General features: G+C 44.0%; 2 protein-coding genes across 5 annotated transcripts; both read left to right on the top strand.

Moving 5' to 3' along the window:
* The first annotated feature begins 51 nt into the window (after nucleotides 1–51).
* Nucleotides 52–7,574, top strand: HARS2 (histidyl-tRNA synthetase 2, mitochondrial). Of its 2 annotated transcripts, XM_080803403.1 has the most exons (13): nucleotides 52–365; nucleotides 1,796–1,870; nucleotides 2,137–2,256; nucleotides 2,382–2,477; nucleotides 3,255–3,380; nucleotides 3,477–3,584; nucleotides 3,837–3,935; nucleotides 4,229–4,322; nucleotides 5,084–5,211; nucleotides 5,304–5,543; nucleotides 5,710–5,826; nucleotides 6,032–6,178; nucleotides 6,731–7,574. In XM_080803403.1, the coding sequence occupies exons 1-13, from the start codon at nucleotides 255–257 to the stop codon at nucleotides 6,788–6,790; spliced, it is 1,521 nt and encodes a 506-aa protein (XP_080659529.1). In that variant the 5' UTR covers nucleotides 52–254; the 3' UTR covers nucleotides 6,791–7,574. The 2 variants fall into 2 exon arrangements, with proteins under 2 accessions (XP_080659529.1, XP_080659530.1); XM_080803404.1 differs by lacking the exon at nucleotides 1,796–1,870 and having other exon boundaries at nucleotides 68–365.
* ZMAT2 (zinc finger matrin-type 2) lies at nucleotides 6,744–14,565 on the top strand. 3 transcript variants are annotated; one of them, XM_080803405.1, is made up of 7 exons: nucleotides 8,309–8,475; nucleotides 8,809–8,902; nucleotides 10,641–10,764; nucleotides 12,133–12,206; nucleotides 12,657–12,802; nucleotides 13,524–13,659; nucleotides 14,427–14,565. In XM_080803405.1, the coding sequence occupies exons 1-7, from the start codon at nucleotides 8,458–8,460 to the stop codon at nucleotides 14,534–14,536; spliced, it is 702 nt and encodes a 233-aa protein (XP_080659531.1). In that variant the 5' UTR covers nucleotides 8,309–8,457; the 3' UTR covers nucleotides 14,537–14,565. The 3 variants fall into 3 exon arrangements, with proteins under 3 accessions (XP_080659532.1, XP_080659531.1, XP_080659533.1); XM_080803406.1 differs by lacking the exons at nucleotides 8,309–8,475; nucleotides 14,427–14,565 and adding an exon at nucleotides 6,744–6,917 and having other exon boundaries at nucleotides 13,524–13,752; XM_080803407.1 differs by lacking the exon at nucleotides 14,427–14,565 and having other exon boundaries at nucleotides 13,524–13,752.
* The last annotated feature ends 1,389 nt before the right edge of the window (nucleotides 14,566–15,954 follow it).

The raw sequence follows: 15,954 nt of genomic DNA, 5'->3' as shown, positions 1-15,954 counted from the left end.
CTGGCCCGCACGCCTAGAGAGCCTCCGCCGAACGCAACAACCACTTCCGGCTACTACCGGAAGTGTTGAAGCTGAAACGGAGCCCGTGAGGTCTAGAGCCGGCTTTCAGTTTTTGGAAGATGCGGAAGTGATCGCTTTTTCGCCGGTGCTGCGGCTAACCTCTACAGCGGTCTGCACCCTCGCTGGGGTGGGGTCCGACCTGCCTCGTTCCCAGGTCCTTTGGCTCCTGTCTCGGAAAGGCGGCCTCCTGTTACATGATGCCCTCGTTCGGACTCCCGCACAAGAGGGCCTGGGCTTCACTGTTTAGCCAGCTCCTGCGACCGTCCGGTCTTGTGTGCATCAGGGAGGTCCATTTTCATAGTCAGGTGAGCCAGCCTGAGTGGTCTGTTGGGGCAGGATATCCAGGTCTGAAAGCATGGACTCGCAGCGTGCAGTCCAGTAGTACAGTCGGGTTTTTCTGAGTAGTTTACCGGTACTGAACTAAGCATTTTAGATGCTTTGTCATTTAATCCTCATAGCAATCTCGAGAAGTTGGGATTATTTCCATTTTACAGTTGAGGAAACAGTCTGCAAGGTTAAATGACTTATCTACGGATACATAGTAAGGGAGCACTTTTAACATAGGTCCACAATCCCTAATGTGAACCTCTTGGGGTCAAACACATTCTTAAGCAAAGTATATTAAATAGTCCCGTTAGGTGAGATGACTGAAGACCACAGGTAGGCTGAGTTCACATTAGAGTTTACCTCAAAATAAGCTTCCCCCCCCAAAAAGAAACCCCAAAACAAACCACTTTGCGGTTTTTAGAAATTTTGGGATTTTGGAATTGCAGAGGAAGGGCTGTGGACTTGAACTGCCATCCTTTGGAGGAGACAATCTGCCAAAATAAGGAACTACCACACTCTCTATATTTCTGGAAGGACATACAGCCTGCTTCTAATAAACAAAATTATCAATTCAGTTTTACTTTGGTAAAGACCCTAGCAGATCCTTTGTGCTCTCCTGAACAGCAGGGTTCAGATCTTTTGTTACTAATTTTCAGTTAGAGCATCCTACCAGTCTGATTTTTTTTAGTTCAGTTTGGATATCCATTCCTATTCTCTCCTCAACCAGGCATGTTGTGCGTTCCCTTCCGTCTTTAGGTTACTTTTTCCATGTCTCTAAACCTAATGACCATTGCTTCTGTATTAAAAATTCATGTTCATGTGTTTGCTCTTTGAGTGGGAACTAAGAACTGGAGATCATACTAATCCCTACTCCTAGATGGTTGGTGGCAGTAGTGGTAGGTTGTTTTATGCCTTCATTGTTCTTGGGTGCTTAAGCTTTTCCAGACGTTTAAAAAGTCCAAATACAGGGTATGCATTTAAAAACTCCAAATATTGGGGCACCTGGGTGGCTCAGTGGGTTAAGCCTCTGCCGTCCGCTCAGGTCATGACCTCAGGGTCCTGGGATTGAGCCCCACATCAGGCTCTCTTCTTGGAAGGGAGCCTGCTTTCCTCTCTCTCTCTCTGCCTGCGTCTTTGCCTACTTGTGATCTCTGTCAAATGAATAAATAAAAAAAAAAAACTTTAAAAAAACCTCCAAATATGATAAAGATGTTATCTTATGTGTATTAAGTATATAGTGCAAATATGATGCATGTTTTGGAGGAGGCGGAGACTGAAATGGATAAAACAGTGTTCAGGTTGTCTGTTGCTCAAGACCAGAGGTCTTTTCAGGTCTGTCCATAGGGCCAGTGATGTCCCAGGTCTGGCCAGTCTTGTGGCTCACATCTCACATTCTATTTTCTGCCAGGTTTCAGAGGCAGTGTTAACGTCCCAACTGAAACCACATCAAGAAAAATCAAATTTTATTATTAAGACACCAAAGGTAATCCCCTTTACCCCACCCTGTCCTATTAGAGTGCCTTGGAGGACTGCCCTCTGCTCTGCTTGTCTCTTCCTAATCCATCTTAATGTCTTTTAAGACTAGTTTTTAAAAAGTCACTGTTCTAGAGATACTGATCAGGCTCAGTCAACTGAACTCAAAGAGATTTCAACTTCCGACTTTCAGTTATAGATGTTGTTTAACCCTTTGTCTTAAATGATCTTTTTTTTTTTGTCTGTGGTTTCACCATGACTACTTTTGGTTTCTAGGGCACCAGAGATCTTAGTCCCCAGCAGATGGTTATAAGGGAGAAAATTCTCGATATGGTTGTTGGCTGCTTTAAACGTCATGGAGCAAAGAGATTAGATACTCCAGCATTTGAACTTAAGGTAAGAGGAGAAAAGAGAGTGCTAGAACTCCATTTCTTTACTTGCCTTCAGTTTCCCAAAGAGCTTTTAGCCTGTGTTCTGGAGTCCTCCTTTGAACTGTGGTGGTTTTTGTTTGATCCCTGCAGGAAATGCTCACTGAGAAGTATGGAGAGGACTCTGGGCTAATCTATGATCTGAAGGATCAAGGTGGAGAGCTGTTGTCCCTGCGCTATGACCTTACTGTATCTTTCTGAGTGTTAGGAAACTGACATCTCTTTCCAAATCCAGGGGGTTTTCTTTGACAAAAGGGACAGCAGTGCCTCTGGGATCCCATAGGTCTGTTTGCATCAGCCTTTACTTCCAGTTTTTCCCAGAAGGCAATTCTGCCAGCAGAGCCTGGCCTGAAACATTCATTTAACTTTTATTGTGTATCAGACTCCCTTGAGGAAGATTGCAGAAATACAGATTTCTGGCCCTTATCCCCAGATATTAATTCTGTACCTGGATTGGGGTTCAGCAATCTAACAATCTGCATTTTAAACAGGCACCTGGGGTCATGAAGAGGCGGGTGGTTCTCAACCTATACTTTAAGAAACATTGGCATTAAAAAAAAAAAGAAAGAAAGAAGAAGAGAAAAAAAAATTGACATAGAAGTTGGCAAATCCAGGTTCTGAAACTTGACTATTTTGAAATGGTTGAGAATTGATCTGAATGGGAAGGAGTAGCCCATACTTGGAGTTCTTGGGTCATTTCTATCTCATTCAGTGGGCAGCAGGCCAATTTCCTCTGCTTTTTTACTGAACTTGCACTTTTGCTTGATGGGGTTCCTTCATTCATTTATATATATTGAATGTCAAGCACTGCTAGACCTTGGGGATAGTGGGAAACAAGACAGAACGTCCTTGTTTTCGTCCTAGTGGATGAGATCCAATTGGTAATGGCCCAGTTCTCCCAAATGTCTGTACACTGGGCCCAAGCTTTGGAGGCAGTATGCTTTCTCCTTAACCTCTTTATGTGAGGTTCCGTTTGCTCGTTATCTCGCTATGAATAAAGTGAAGAGGATGAAACGCTACCATGTTGGAAAGGTGTGGCGGCGAGAGAGCCCAACCATAGTCCAAGGCCGCTACAGGGAGTTCTGCCAGTGTGTAAGTGACCAGCATTGATACAGGTTTGGGGATCTGCAATCTGGGAATTGGCTGCTCAGTGAAGATTTTGTTTTTTCCCCTTTTTCTTTGCTACAGGATTTTGACATTGCTGGTCAGTTTGACCCTATGATCCCCGATGCAGAGTGCTTAAAGATTATGTGTGAAATCCTAAGTGGGTTGCAGTTGGGGGACTTTCTCATTAAGGTGAGACTAGGGCTGAGGACTCAGGGGAGAAGTCTGGATTTGATCTGGGTGCTCTCCTAAAACATAGGTTACTCCAGCCCTTAAGCCTATAGACCTGGGACTTTCTCAGTATAGCTGTTGTATCTCATCTATATAGTGATGCTGTGGAAATTATTTTCTGTCCTTTTTATGAGACAGGCTAACAGGGACTGCCCTTGTTTTGAGGGAAAGGGCATTGACAAGGCACTGGGGTTATTTCCACTGAGTTCACAGGTCAATGATCGGCGGATTTTGGATGGGATGTTGGCTGTCTGTGGTGTTCCTGAAAGCAAGTTCCATGCCATCTGCTCCTCAATAGACAAACTAGACAAGGTAACTAAAAAGACATGCTTCAATAGACCATATCAGAATCTCTGCCCTGCCCTCAAATCTATACCCCTAGAGAAAAATAAGGAGACAGTAACTAGAAATGAGCTTTCTCTGGGGAAGGTAAGGAGATATTCTGAAGCAAGACCTGAACTTTGCTGTGCAAAAGCTTTGTTGACTGTGACTGCATTTTCTAAGTTGTCTCCGACTTTGTTGAGTACAGTGTTAGCTAGTCGTGACATTTGCAGTTAGATGAAGAAGGATCTTGGAAGTGGACTAATGTTTGGGTATTTGTGCAGGTATCGTGGAATGATGTAAGACATGAGATGGTGGCAAAGAAAGGCCTGGCTCCTGAAGTGGCTGATAGAATTGGTGACTATGTTCAATGTCATGGTAAGAACCAGCGTTTTCAGAGCTATGTGATAGAACTGAAGGGGAGGTATGTACAACTTCTATCTCTGAAACAGCTCCTTTCTTTCTTTCTTTTTTTTTTAAGATTTTATTTATTTATTTGGTGGAGAGAGAAATCACAAGTAGGCAGAGAGGCAGGCAGAGAGAGAGGAGGAAGTAGACTGTCTGCTGAGCAGAGAGCCCAATGTGGGGCTCGATCCCAGGACCCTGAGATCATGACCTGACCCGAAGGCAGAGGCTTAACCCACTGAGCACCTAGGTGCCCCTGAAACAGCTCCTTTCCAAAGATAAGCTAAGTGCCAGAGTCTGGCCTGAATTTACTTTCCCTTTTACTTAGTGTAATAACCACTTTATGTCTTCAGATGGCAAAGGCAGAGGAGGAGAGTCGTCATAAGAGATCAGGACTTTTTTTTTTTAATGACTCTTTTTTAAAAGATTTTATTTATTTATTTGACACAGAGAGAGAGAGATCACAAGTAGGCAGAGAGGCAGGCAGAGAGAGAGGGGGAAGCAGGTTCCTTGCTGAGCAGAGAGCCCAATGTGGGGCTAGAGCCCAGGACCCCGAGATCATGACCTGAGCCAAAGGCAGAGGCTTAACCCACTGAGCCACCCAGGCACCCCAGGATTTTTTTTTTTTTTTTAATAAGAAAGTGAGGATTAGCTGGAGCATATTAAGAATAAATTTGGGTAAAACACATCTGGGTGAAAGCACAGACCTTACTTCTCCCCATATGTCTCCCCAGGTGGGGTATCCTTAATAGAGGAAATGTTCCAGGATTCTAGACTATCCCAGAACAAGCAGGCCCTAGAGGGCTTGGGGGACGTGAAGCTGCTATTTGAATACCTGACTTTATTTGGAATTGCTGAGAAGGTAAGGTGAATTGGGAGGGGACTTCCTGGTGAACTTTGGGGTTCTCAGTGTTCTGAGTCTTTTTTGGACTTACTATGGTCTTGTTCCCACAGATCTCTTTTGACCTAAGCCTAGCTCGGGGACTGGACTACTATACTGGAGTGATCTATGAAGCAGTGCTACTACAGACCCCAGCTCAGGCTGAGGAGTCCCTCAATGTGGGCAGTGTGGCTGCTGGTGGACGCTATGATGGGTTGGTGGGCATGTTTGACCCCAAGGGCCACAAAGTGCCGTGTGTGGGGCTCAGTATTGGGGTGGAGCGAATCTTCGCCATTGTGGAACAGAGGATAAAGGTAGGTGCTAGGTAGGGGTGGAGTGGAGCTGGAGACTAAAAACTCATGTTTGTGGATATACAGTTGGACTGTTTTCTGATGATTCTTTATGTCTTTTTTTTTTTTAAGTATTCATGCACAGGAAGTTATTTATTAGTTTTACTTTCTTCTCTCTCTCTTTAATCAGACTTCTGGTGAGAAGATACGGACCACAGAGACCCAAGTGTTTGTGGCTACACCACAGAAGAACTTTCTTCATGAACGGTTGAAGCTAATTTCAGAGCTTTGGGATGCTGGGATCAAGGTATAGTAGAACTGATATCCAAGTCATCTAGGTATATGTGGCCATGCAGGTGGCTATTTCTACCTAATGCCTAAGGCGGAACTCAAAACCTTCCTACTCTTCACTAAAGTGTCTTCTGGTAGGAGAGCTAGCTCCTTATTTCTTTGGAAATGCTTGAGGAGTGTGGTCACTTTTAAGCCCCTTATTCTGTCTTCACCCTTTCCAGGCAGAGCTGCTGTATAAGAACAACCCTAAACTACTAACTCAACTGCACTACTGTGAGCACATGGGCATTCCATTGGTGGTCATTATTGGTGAGCAAGAACTGAAAGAAGGCGTAATCAAGCTTCGTTCAGTGGCCAGCAGGGAGGAGGTGAGTGGGGGAATAGAAGGAACCAAGTGTTTTTACCTTAGATTCTTTAAGAAATATGTATCTTATGGCTAAGGAAATATCTTCAGGGTTAATAGTGATAGAGATGAATGAAGAGCCATGCAGGCAATCCTTTAGCCAGTTAGGGTTAGCTAGGTGGGCAGAAGGACAGATGAAATTTTTTTTTTAAAGATTTTATTCATATTTTGACGAAGAGAGAAATCACAAGTAGGCAGAGAGGCAGGCGGAGAGAGAGAGGGGGAAGCAGCTCCCCACTGAGCAGAGAGCCTGATGCGGGGCTCGATCCCAGGACCCTGGGATCATGACCTGAGCCGAAGGCAAAGGCTTTAACCCACTGAGCCATCCAGGCACCCCTGAATCTCTTTAGTCTTAAGTGCATACATTCTCTAGTTCAGCTTGAAGCCCACGCTTCTTCCTACTGGTTAAATAAGTAGTGGGAACAGATGCAAGGTAAAATGAATTTGGAAATGCAGTGACTAAGAAGATAGTATTACTCTCTGTAGTTTGTCACATGAAGGTTCTCTTACATTACAGGTGGCCATTAAACGGGAAAATCTTGTGGCTGAAATTCAGAAGAGACTATCTGAGTCTTAATCCTTGTCTGCTTGCCATCTGCTGCTCTTTCTAGAAGGTGTTTCTTCTAGGACTGAGTTCCTGATGGACTTCACAACTGCTGGCCAGGATGAGTGACAAGTTCCTCTGCCTCCTCCATCCTTTCTGGGTACAGAACTGTAGGAGGCCCTGAGGATTCCTGGGCTAGTGTGAGCAGCTATTCTGCATGGGTGCAGATGGCTGGTATGTGAAAGAGGCATGCTCTAACTGCAGAGACAGATGGCAGATTTGAAGTGCCATTGAATGCTGCCAAGAGGTGCTGAGATGGTTGCTTTGAGCAAGGCTCTAGGAAAGTTGCCTCAGGCCGAGACCATTGAGATCAGAAGTCAGGTACTAAAAAAAAAAAAAAAAAAAGTCAGGTACTTAACCTTCCACTATGGCTTCTGACCAAATTTGGGGAAATTTGTCCACAACATGCCCTTGGCTTGTCCAGGGAGTTTTGGGAGACAGCAAGGAAGGGGCAAATGGCTGCTTTCTCCTTTGTTTGAGGACAAAGATGCTCTCTTAAGGGTATAGCAGTGCTCATTTTGACGTGTAATCTGTCTAGTCCATCCATTCTTAATAGAGTGAGGCTGTCTTTATAGTAATCTTGAATGTTGAATTTAATAGGTGACTGACAAAATGGTCTAATCTTTTGAGATTTTGGAGATAATTTCCTGTGCCGGAATTATTGCTTGACTATATTCTATGTTCTCCTATGGAGGTGGCTGTTCTAGAAGTGATTGGATAATACATTAAATAAAATATTAAATGTAGTAGTTTGGATGATTTGTTATCAGGAGATTGTTTTGCATTGGCTGTAGAAAATGGCTGGAGTGTACACTGGAGAATTCTGAGAGCTAGGAGCAACCTCCAGGGGTGATGCTTCTGTATTAAGTGAAGGGAGAAGTCACAGTTCCCCAGTGCTCCCCACTGTCCCTCCCTCCCCAGCTTGGAGACAGTCATGTCTACATCAACATATAGTGAACTGTCTGCCAGAGTTCTTCACCCTACGGCTGATGACTGTAGGCTGATGACTGGCCTTTCCAAGTCCAATCATGTTGACTAAATTGTGCCCTATAGATTGAATGACTATAAAGTTCCTCCCGGAAGGAAAGATGAGTTAACCGAAGGGTGATAACATTGCTTCAAAAATAAAGAGACAGTGTGCAAAAAATGCTTTCTGTATATGCGCTGGGGAGGCTGCAACTTTTAAAAACACTGGTGTCGGGGCCATATCTTTAGTGCATACAGGTAAATGGTGCAGCTGGAGGCTCCTGATAACCCATTCGACCCTAAAGAAAATTTAGAAACTCTTGGCAAACGCACGCAAAATTGATTAGACTAGGTCAAAGGGCACCGATATGAACCGTTTCGTTGTTTGTAAAATAGACGAGTTGAACTGAATCAGTCCTTTGATGATGCTTGTTTAGAAAGCCAAGGCAAAAACATTTGTAGGCGCCCTTACTTCCGTGTTGCTTCACATTCTCCAAGCGCATGCGCCATTTCCTCGGTGCAGAGGCGGGGCCGACAAGCTTGTTTTAGAAGTCCTCCAGTCCTTAGCTCGTTTAGAACGCGAGACTCTAAGTTTATTGGAGGGCAAGCTTGCTTTACGGCTCAGGGCCGCTTTTTACGTCATTTTCCGGCTTCCCATTCACTTCGCAGTGAAGATGGCGTCGGGTAGCGGGGTAGGTGTTGTGTGTGAAGAGGTTTTGGATGGGGGGCAGAGGGTGGCTTCTCAGCGCGGAATATCCTGACCCGACTGGCTTCTCAACACCTCCTTGCGGTCCAGTGGCCCGGGTTCAAGAACTTCCCCGTGGGGTCCTGGCGCAGGGTCTATGGACTCCCGGCGGTCTTTTGGGTTGGGGTCTCGAGGCCACCTCAGCCTCCTGGTGCGGTCCGGAGAGTCTTCGCTCTCTACAGGTTCCGGGGACGCCCTGCCAGCGTGGACGCGGTTCCCTCCGTTTCTCTAGGGGTCGGATATGATTAGCAGCGAATCTTGAGCGCTTTTCTCCTTACAGACAAAAAACTTGGACTTTCGCCGAAAGTGGGACAAAGATGAATATGAGAAACTCGCCGAGAAGAGGCTCACGGAAGAGAGAGAAAAGAAGGATGGTGGGTGCCTGCTCCATCAAGGGCCATGGGTATCGTAGAAGCGAAGCCATAGCTGGAGAACGGGTGGGGAGTTGGAATGCGATGTCCTCATACCCTTTGTATCCTCTGGCACAGTGTTGCCTCCTTGGTTCTGGATTTCTTAATGTAGAAAAATGAGAGCGAGGAAATGGACTGAAGCAGTGTTGAGGTGTTTTCCAGCTCTGTTTCCTCTGCTTTCTTGTCCTTTTGCTTAGCTCATTTCCTACTTTCCTCAAGTATGGAGAAGAGAGTAGAATCCTTAGTAGAGAAATGACTGTTTCGCAGCTGTGCATTACTGCTACTGAAGATACTATTTCACTTGAAGTCACTTAAGGGGAAGAAGAACATAACAATTAGGACCTTCCCCTCCCTATAGCCTGAGAAGAGCAAGGGTACTCACCAAGGACCCTGTGATTGTTTCAGCTGGTGGTTAGTGCTACTGTTCCCTATGTTTTGTACAGTGTCATGGAGTTGGTTCTTCTTTCCTAGGTAGAGATTCCACTATACAAAAAGAAATATTTTTTTCATCTGTATTCAAACATATGCATTCTTCTTTCACTTCACTTCCACACCACCTTGCACACACTAATCCTTTTAGTTTTGATACAATTTGTACAGTAGTCCAAGTATGTAACAGGTATTTCCTGAATGTTGGTCCCCTTTAAGAAATTTTCCCCAGTCTTCTGAAGATTCCTTTCGTGTTGTGCTTAGGACATCTATCTGAAAGTATTACTGACTATACTTGCTTTTCTTTAAGTTTTTTAATCTTTTTTTTGCTTTTAAGATTTTATTTATTTGAGAGTGAGAGCACGAGTGGGGTGAGGGGCAGAGGGAGAATAAGACTTCCTGCTGAGCAGGGAGCCGGATGCGGGACTTGATCCTAGAACTCTGGGATCATGACCTGAAATGAACTGAAGGCAGATGCTTAACCAGCTGAGCCACCCAGGCGCCTCTCCTTGCTTTTCTTTTAAAAGTTTGCTTTTTGTGAAAATTAAGAACCCCCTTCAGTTCAGTTAATCAATAAATAAACTTTGCTTTTAGACTTGTTGGTTTTTTTTAATTTTTTTTTAAGATTTTATTTATTTATCTAACAAACAGAGATCACAAGTAGGCAGAGAGGCAGGCAGAGCGGGGAGGGGGGTGGAAGCAGGCTCCCTGCCGTGCAGAGAGCCTATTGTGGGGCTGGATCCCAGGACCCTGAGATGATGACCTGAGCTTAAGGCAGAGACTTAACCCACTGAGCAATCCAGGTGCCCTTAGACTTGTTGGTTTTATTTTTTTTATTTTATTTTTTTTAATTTATTTATTTGTTAGAGAGAGAGAGCGAGCGAGCACAGGCAGACAGAGTGGCAGGCAGAGGCAGAGGGAGAAGCAGGCTCCCCGCCGAGCAAGGAGCCCGATGTGGGACTCGATCCCAGGACGCTGGGATCATGACCTGAGCCGGAGGCAGCTGCTTAACCAACTGAGCCACCCAGGCGTCCCAGACTTGTTGGTTTTAAAGTGATAAAAAGTCTAGAGAGCTTAGGGATTGCTTTTCATTTTTCCTTTGTTGAGATTTTCACTAGCTGCTGCTAGAAGTTCTCACTGTTCCCTTGGTTCAGGCTCAAGAAAGAAATGAGAGCAGACATCTGTATTTTGGGTTGCATGCATTTTTTTTTTCCTTTCTGCTTAAAGAACTGTAATATTAAAGGGACTTCTTTCTCTATTATAATAATTTTAGGAAAACCAGTGCAGCCAGTCAAACGGGAGCTTCTCCGACATAGAGACTATAAGGTGGACCTGGAATCCAAGCTTGGGAAGACAATTGTCATTACCAAGACCACGCCGCAATCTGAGATGGGAGGGTGAGTGACTTTTCATCTTTATCTGGAGCCAGAAATAGGTCAAATAAACTGTCTATGTTGGTTTTAGCTAGTGTTGAGGAGGTTTTCTGGCCCCAGGAAAACAACCATGTTACCTATAATTCTACCATTAGATTTTTCTTTCTCCCTCACCAAAGCCTCAACAAACATAGTAGTGTCTCTAGGTGGGGACCACTCTGTAGGCCTCTTCATATTAGCACTGTAACTACTACTTCGTATCTTAAAAGGAAAAAATGAAGGAAAGGACTATTGAAGACATTTCTAGGGGAGAGATTAGATAGAGCTAGAGTGGAGCCTAGGAGCTGTTGATGGTGAATAAAGGGAGTTGAGGTTCCAGACTGGCTGCAAAGTATTTTGTAGTTGTTATGGATTGCTTGATTGTACACCTTCTTCTTAGACCAAGGCTATAACCCATGGGAAGAAGTGTCCTGCAAGAACTCTGGTCTTTTGCCCACCACTATTTCTCTGTTCATTTAGGTTTTCTAGCAGGAGGGCAAAAATAGCAGTGAGTGACATGTCTTTGGGTTGCCTAGACAACCCACTCATGTCATTTCTCTCTGTATTAGTTATCTATTGCTGTGTAAAATAACAAGTTCACCCAAAATTAAGCAGCATGAAACAGCAGGTAGCTCACAATTTCTGTGGGTAAGTATGCTGGGAAAGACTTAACTCTGATTCTGGCTTAGGTTTTCACAAGGCTTCATTGAAGGTGTCTGCTAGGTCTGCATTCATTTGAGGCATAAGTGGGCCTGATTGATTTGATTCAAAGCGCTTTCGTGTGACAGTGCTTTGGAGGCGTCTCCACAGTGCTGCTCACAATAAAGTAATTGCTTCCCCAGAATAAGACATAGACTAATACTGAAGCCACTTTTTTTTTTTTAATGTAACCTAATCTTGGAAGTGCTATAGCATCACTTTTGAACTTTTAATATTTTACTTATTTATTTGAGAGAGCAGGAGGAGGCAGAGGGAGAAGCGGACTCCCTGCTGAGCAGGGAGCTAGACACAGGGCTCAGTCCCAGGACCCTGAGGTCATGACCTGAGCCGAAGGTAGACGCCTAACTGACTGAGCTGCTAGGCACTGTGAAGTATTCGTTTGGTCACTGATGAATCCTACTACAGATTGGGAGGGGACGTCCCAAGGTACAAATATCAGGAATTTAGGGATTGTTGTGGGGCCCGTCTTGGAGGCTGGCTACCATATGCTTCTAAGAGGTAATACTTTATGAAAATGAGAAGTGTCTTCTTCTTGTAAAAAGGAAATTTACCTAAATATATGAGTTTGTTGGTTGAAAACATTAAACTCTTATAGCTAGATTTGACACAAATGCTGTTTCTTCTGTTTGCTAGGTATTACTGTAATGTCTGTGACTGTGTGGTGAAGGACTCTATCAACTTCCTGGATCACATTAATGGAAAGAAACGTAAGGCTTGGAGGTAGTTTGTGACTGGAGCTGGGACTGGATTTTGGAGGTGGGGTAGGAGAAAGGGTGGTTTCAATTGGATCTTTCTTTAATGCCTGAGAATTTCTCCAGTGGCTTCAGTACAGGGCATGCTTTACTTCATTATCTAATGTTTTTGGAGGCCCTGAGATGAGACACTGTTCTAGGTTCCCAACAAGCCCAGACAGTGCTCTTCTCCAAGGCCTAGCTGTCCTGACTAGTGTGCATTTGCTCAGAAAGGGCAGTTGAAAGTCACTTGGATCTTGCTGTCTGTAGCTGCTACTTCTGGGAATAAGAAAAACCAAGGGAGTTTTTTTCAGTCATAATTATTTTTGATGTGCATTTTATGAGTCTTTTTTAAATGTCAAAGACTTTCTGAGGGGCTGAGGTTATTGTAATGCCATTACCTTTTTCTCTGTTACTCCTACCCAGATCAGCGAAATCTGGGCATGTCTATGCGTGTGGAACGTTCCACCTTGGATCAGGTGAAGAAACGTTTTGAAGTCAACAAGAAGAAAATGGAAGAGAAACAGAAAGATTATGATTTTGAGGAAAGAATGAAAGAGCTCAGAGAAGAGGTAAGGCTCTGCTAGCCTTCCGTCTTTTGTCCACCAGCTTTGAATTTTATATTATGAATCATGAGGAGGCTCTCTTCTTTGTTCCACTCCCACCCTCAAGAGGATAGATGTATCCTGAATTTCACTATATTGGGGGAAACATTTATTACCTTTGTTTGGGACTCTTGAGATCTGAAGGATATGGCTATAAACCTATCCTTTTTTTTCCTGGACTGTCTGGGCCTACTTTTTTTTTTTTTTTTTTTTTTTTAAACTATAGGAGTGATCAAATATACCTAATCCCCAAGAGGCACATGGAACCAGGCTGCCTGGGTCAGAATTCTGTTTCCTTCACTTACTGGCTATGACTTTTGGGCGAGTTATTTAACCTCTCCATGCTTCAGTTTTCCCATCAGAGATCTTAGTTTATAATCTACATAAGGTGTTTAGATCAATTACTGGCATATACTTTGTGCCCCAGGGTGATAGTTGCTATTATGTGGTTTTCCTTCCATAACCTTTTTAAGAACTAGAGAATGTAGAACTGAGAATGCTCTTCACAGGCTAAAACTGCTCTTTTTTGTTCCTTAAAATCTTTACTGTGGCTTTTCCTCTGCTCTTGAAATTTTACTTGCCTTTAACTATTTTCTCCTAAAGATAGAAAGGAATCTTGACACTCACTTATCTCTTGGCAATGTTTGGCTCAGGAGTCTGAACTGATTCTGAGTGATTTCCCCCCTAGGAGGAAAAGGCCAAAGCCTACAAGAAAGAGAAACAGAAGGAGAAGAAAAGGAGGGCTGAGGAGGACTTGACATTTGAGGAGGATGATGAGATGGCAGCTGTGATGGGCTTCTCTGGCTTTGGTTCCACCAAGAAGAGTTACTGAGGCTTTCTGTGCTTGGCTCTTTGCTAACTTTGTGTGTGTGTGTGTGGGGGGCATCTTTTTGGGGGGTACTTGGGAAAGTCCTTAAGAGCCACAATGGGGAGGGCTAGAGGGTGGGTGTCTGTGGTTTCCCTCTACTTTGGGAGAGAGCACAGGATGCAAAGGTAGTGCTGTGGCATATTCCCTCAGCCTCAGTCTATCACTGGAGTCACAGGACCTCTGCCTGAGTTCCCAATAAAGAAAGACCTCTTCTGAGGCTGCTTTCCCAAAATTCCCCCTGTATCTTTCCCTCTTTATCTGTCTAATCTCTTCTCTGAGCATCCTACATTTATCCTGTGTTTTCCCTTTGTTTTAATTTTGACTCTTGCTTAGCCTGCAGCAGAAGGGTTCTCTGGGTCCCCAGTGTCCAGTTGATAGCACATTTTTGACCAGCCCTCTTTCCCCTCCAACCCCCTGTGGTTCTTTACCACCTGTGCATGCATGTGTATTTCTGCCTGGGTCAGTGGTATGTGCGGGCGTGTGTGCATGAATTTGTCACATAGAGGGAGCCAGAGCTAGAACCTCAGAACATTGCTGCCTTGGGGTCTGATGTTCTTGGTTCCCTCAGTGCATGTAACAGGAAATTAAATGGGACGAGTGTTTGGTGTGGTTTTTGTCTGGTGAGTTTTTTAACCTTTGTTTTTCATATGTAGACTGTTCAGCTTGTCCTGTTTGTTTCATTTTGTTGAGGATTACTCTTTTTTTTTTCTTCCTTGTGAGCAGGCTCTTGGAAGAACCTGTTTGATGCAAAAAAGAAAAAGGAAAAAAAAAAACTTCATATGGGAGCCCTTGGGTCTCAGAGACTGTTCAACACGTATAATAAATGGCATTGACTGGGCCTGTTAATTTGGTGGGAACATTCCATATTCTTCCCTGTGTATTGTTTTTTTTCTTCCTACACTGAGTATTTACATATAGAGCTGCTTCTTTCTTCTTTTGAGCCCTGTCACTTTTTTTTTTCCTAGGTTCCTTCAGCACGAGTTGTATTTTCCTCTGATGGGATGTGTGTCCGGAGGAGTCTGAACAGAACTTTCCCTATAATTTTAGCCTCCTTTGGTCTGTTTTTGGAACAGTTTAGGGTTGAGCTTAGTGTTTTCTTTACTATCTGCAGTTACACTAAGCACAGGGTTACTCGTTTTTGGCACTATTGACATTTGGGGCTGTTAATTCTTTGTTGTGGAGGCTCTCTTGTGCATTTCAGGATGTTTTTAGCAGTATCTCTAGCCTCTACTCACTAGATGCTGGTAGCACCTCCTCCCCAAGTTTGACAAATAGGATGTGTCCCCCCAGTCCCATTGAGAAGCATTGATAAGCTGCCTTCCCTACTTTGGTCTGACTTGAGAATTGAATGACACATACTGCTTAACTGAAGAGAAAGCTTTGATATTCCCTGGATTGGGTACTGTGCCAGATCCCAGGGTTACAGAGGGAAAAAAAAAATTAGTCTCTTGAACAAACCAGCAATAGTTACACAAACTCCAACTAGGTGAATTCTGTAATAACCTTTGGTGGTTCTGTACCCTGAAAAGTGGGCTCTGTGTGGGTTAGCAAGGCTGCCACCATATGGCTTATCTACATTCCCTGCCTCATTTAGCCCCTTGAAGCGTCTGAACCACCTGTGGGTCCCTTAAAGTACTATACTCTTTCCTTTGGACTTTTGTACATAACTCCCTTGGTGCCAGGCATAACTTTTGCCTAATCACTGTGAATGTGTCCGTCTACTGGCTCAGAGTTTCACATAGAGTATTTGTTGGCCAATTGCAGACCAATTAATGGGTTCTTCCCTTGACAGGATTATGTGCTCTACAGGTCCTTCAGGTAATGCTCTACTCTAGTAGACTGGGCCCTTTTGCTCCCCCTTTCAAGGCAGGCTGGAGAAAGCATCAGCTGAGTTCCTTCCGTTTCTTAGTAGTCTTCAGGAAACCACCTAATTCAGGTTGTCTTCAAATGATTTCCCACTCCCTTTGGTACAGTGGAATCTTAACTTTGGTCACCTGTACTAAAAAGCGTTCTAAATTTTAGGTTCTCTAAATTCTCTTGGGACTGGCAAGTGGTTGGCTCTCTAAGGGGTTGGTCCATGTCATGGGTATGTGAAGGGACTTAAGGTGGTGACTTGGAAAGGGGGAAGAAGAAAATGGGATGGAAATTTAGGAGCCCAGAGCAATCCCAGATAACTCAGAAATCTCTGTAAGAGAAATTTCTTTGATGTTTGTGGTCTCTAAAATCCATGAAAAGTTTGCATTCTGGTTGA

Source organism: Martes martes, assembly GCF_963455335.1.
Source record: "Martes martes genome assembly, chromosome: 5".
Taxonomy (NCBI): Eukaryota; Metazoa; Chordata; class Mammalia; order Carnivora; family Mustelidae; genus Martes; species Martes martes.
This window is presented reverse-complemented; position numbering and strand designations above follow the sequence as displayed.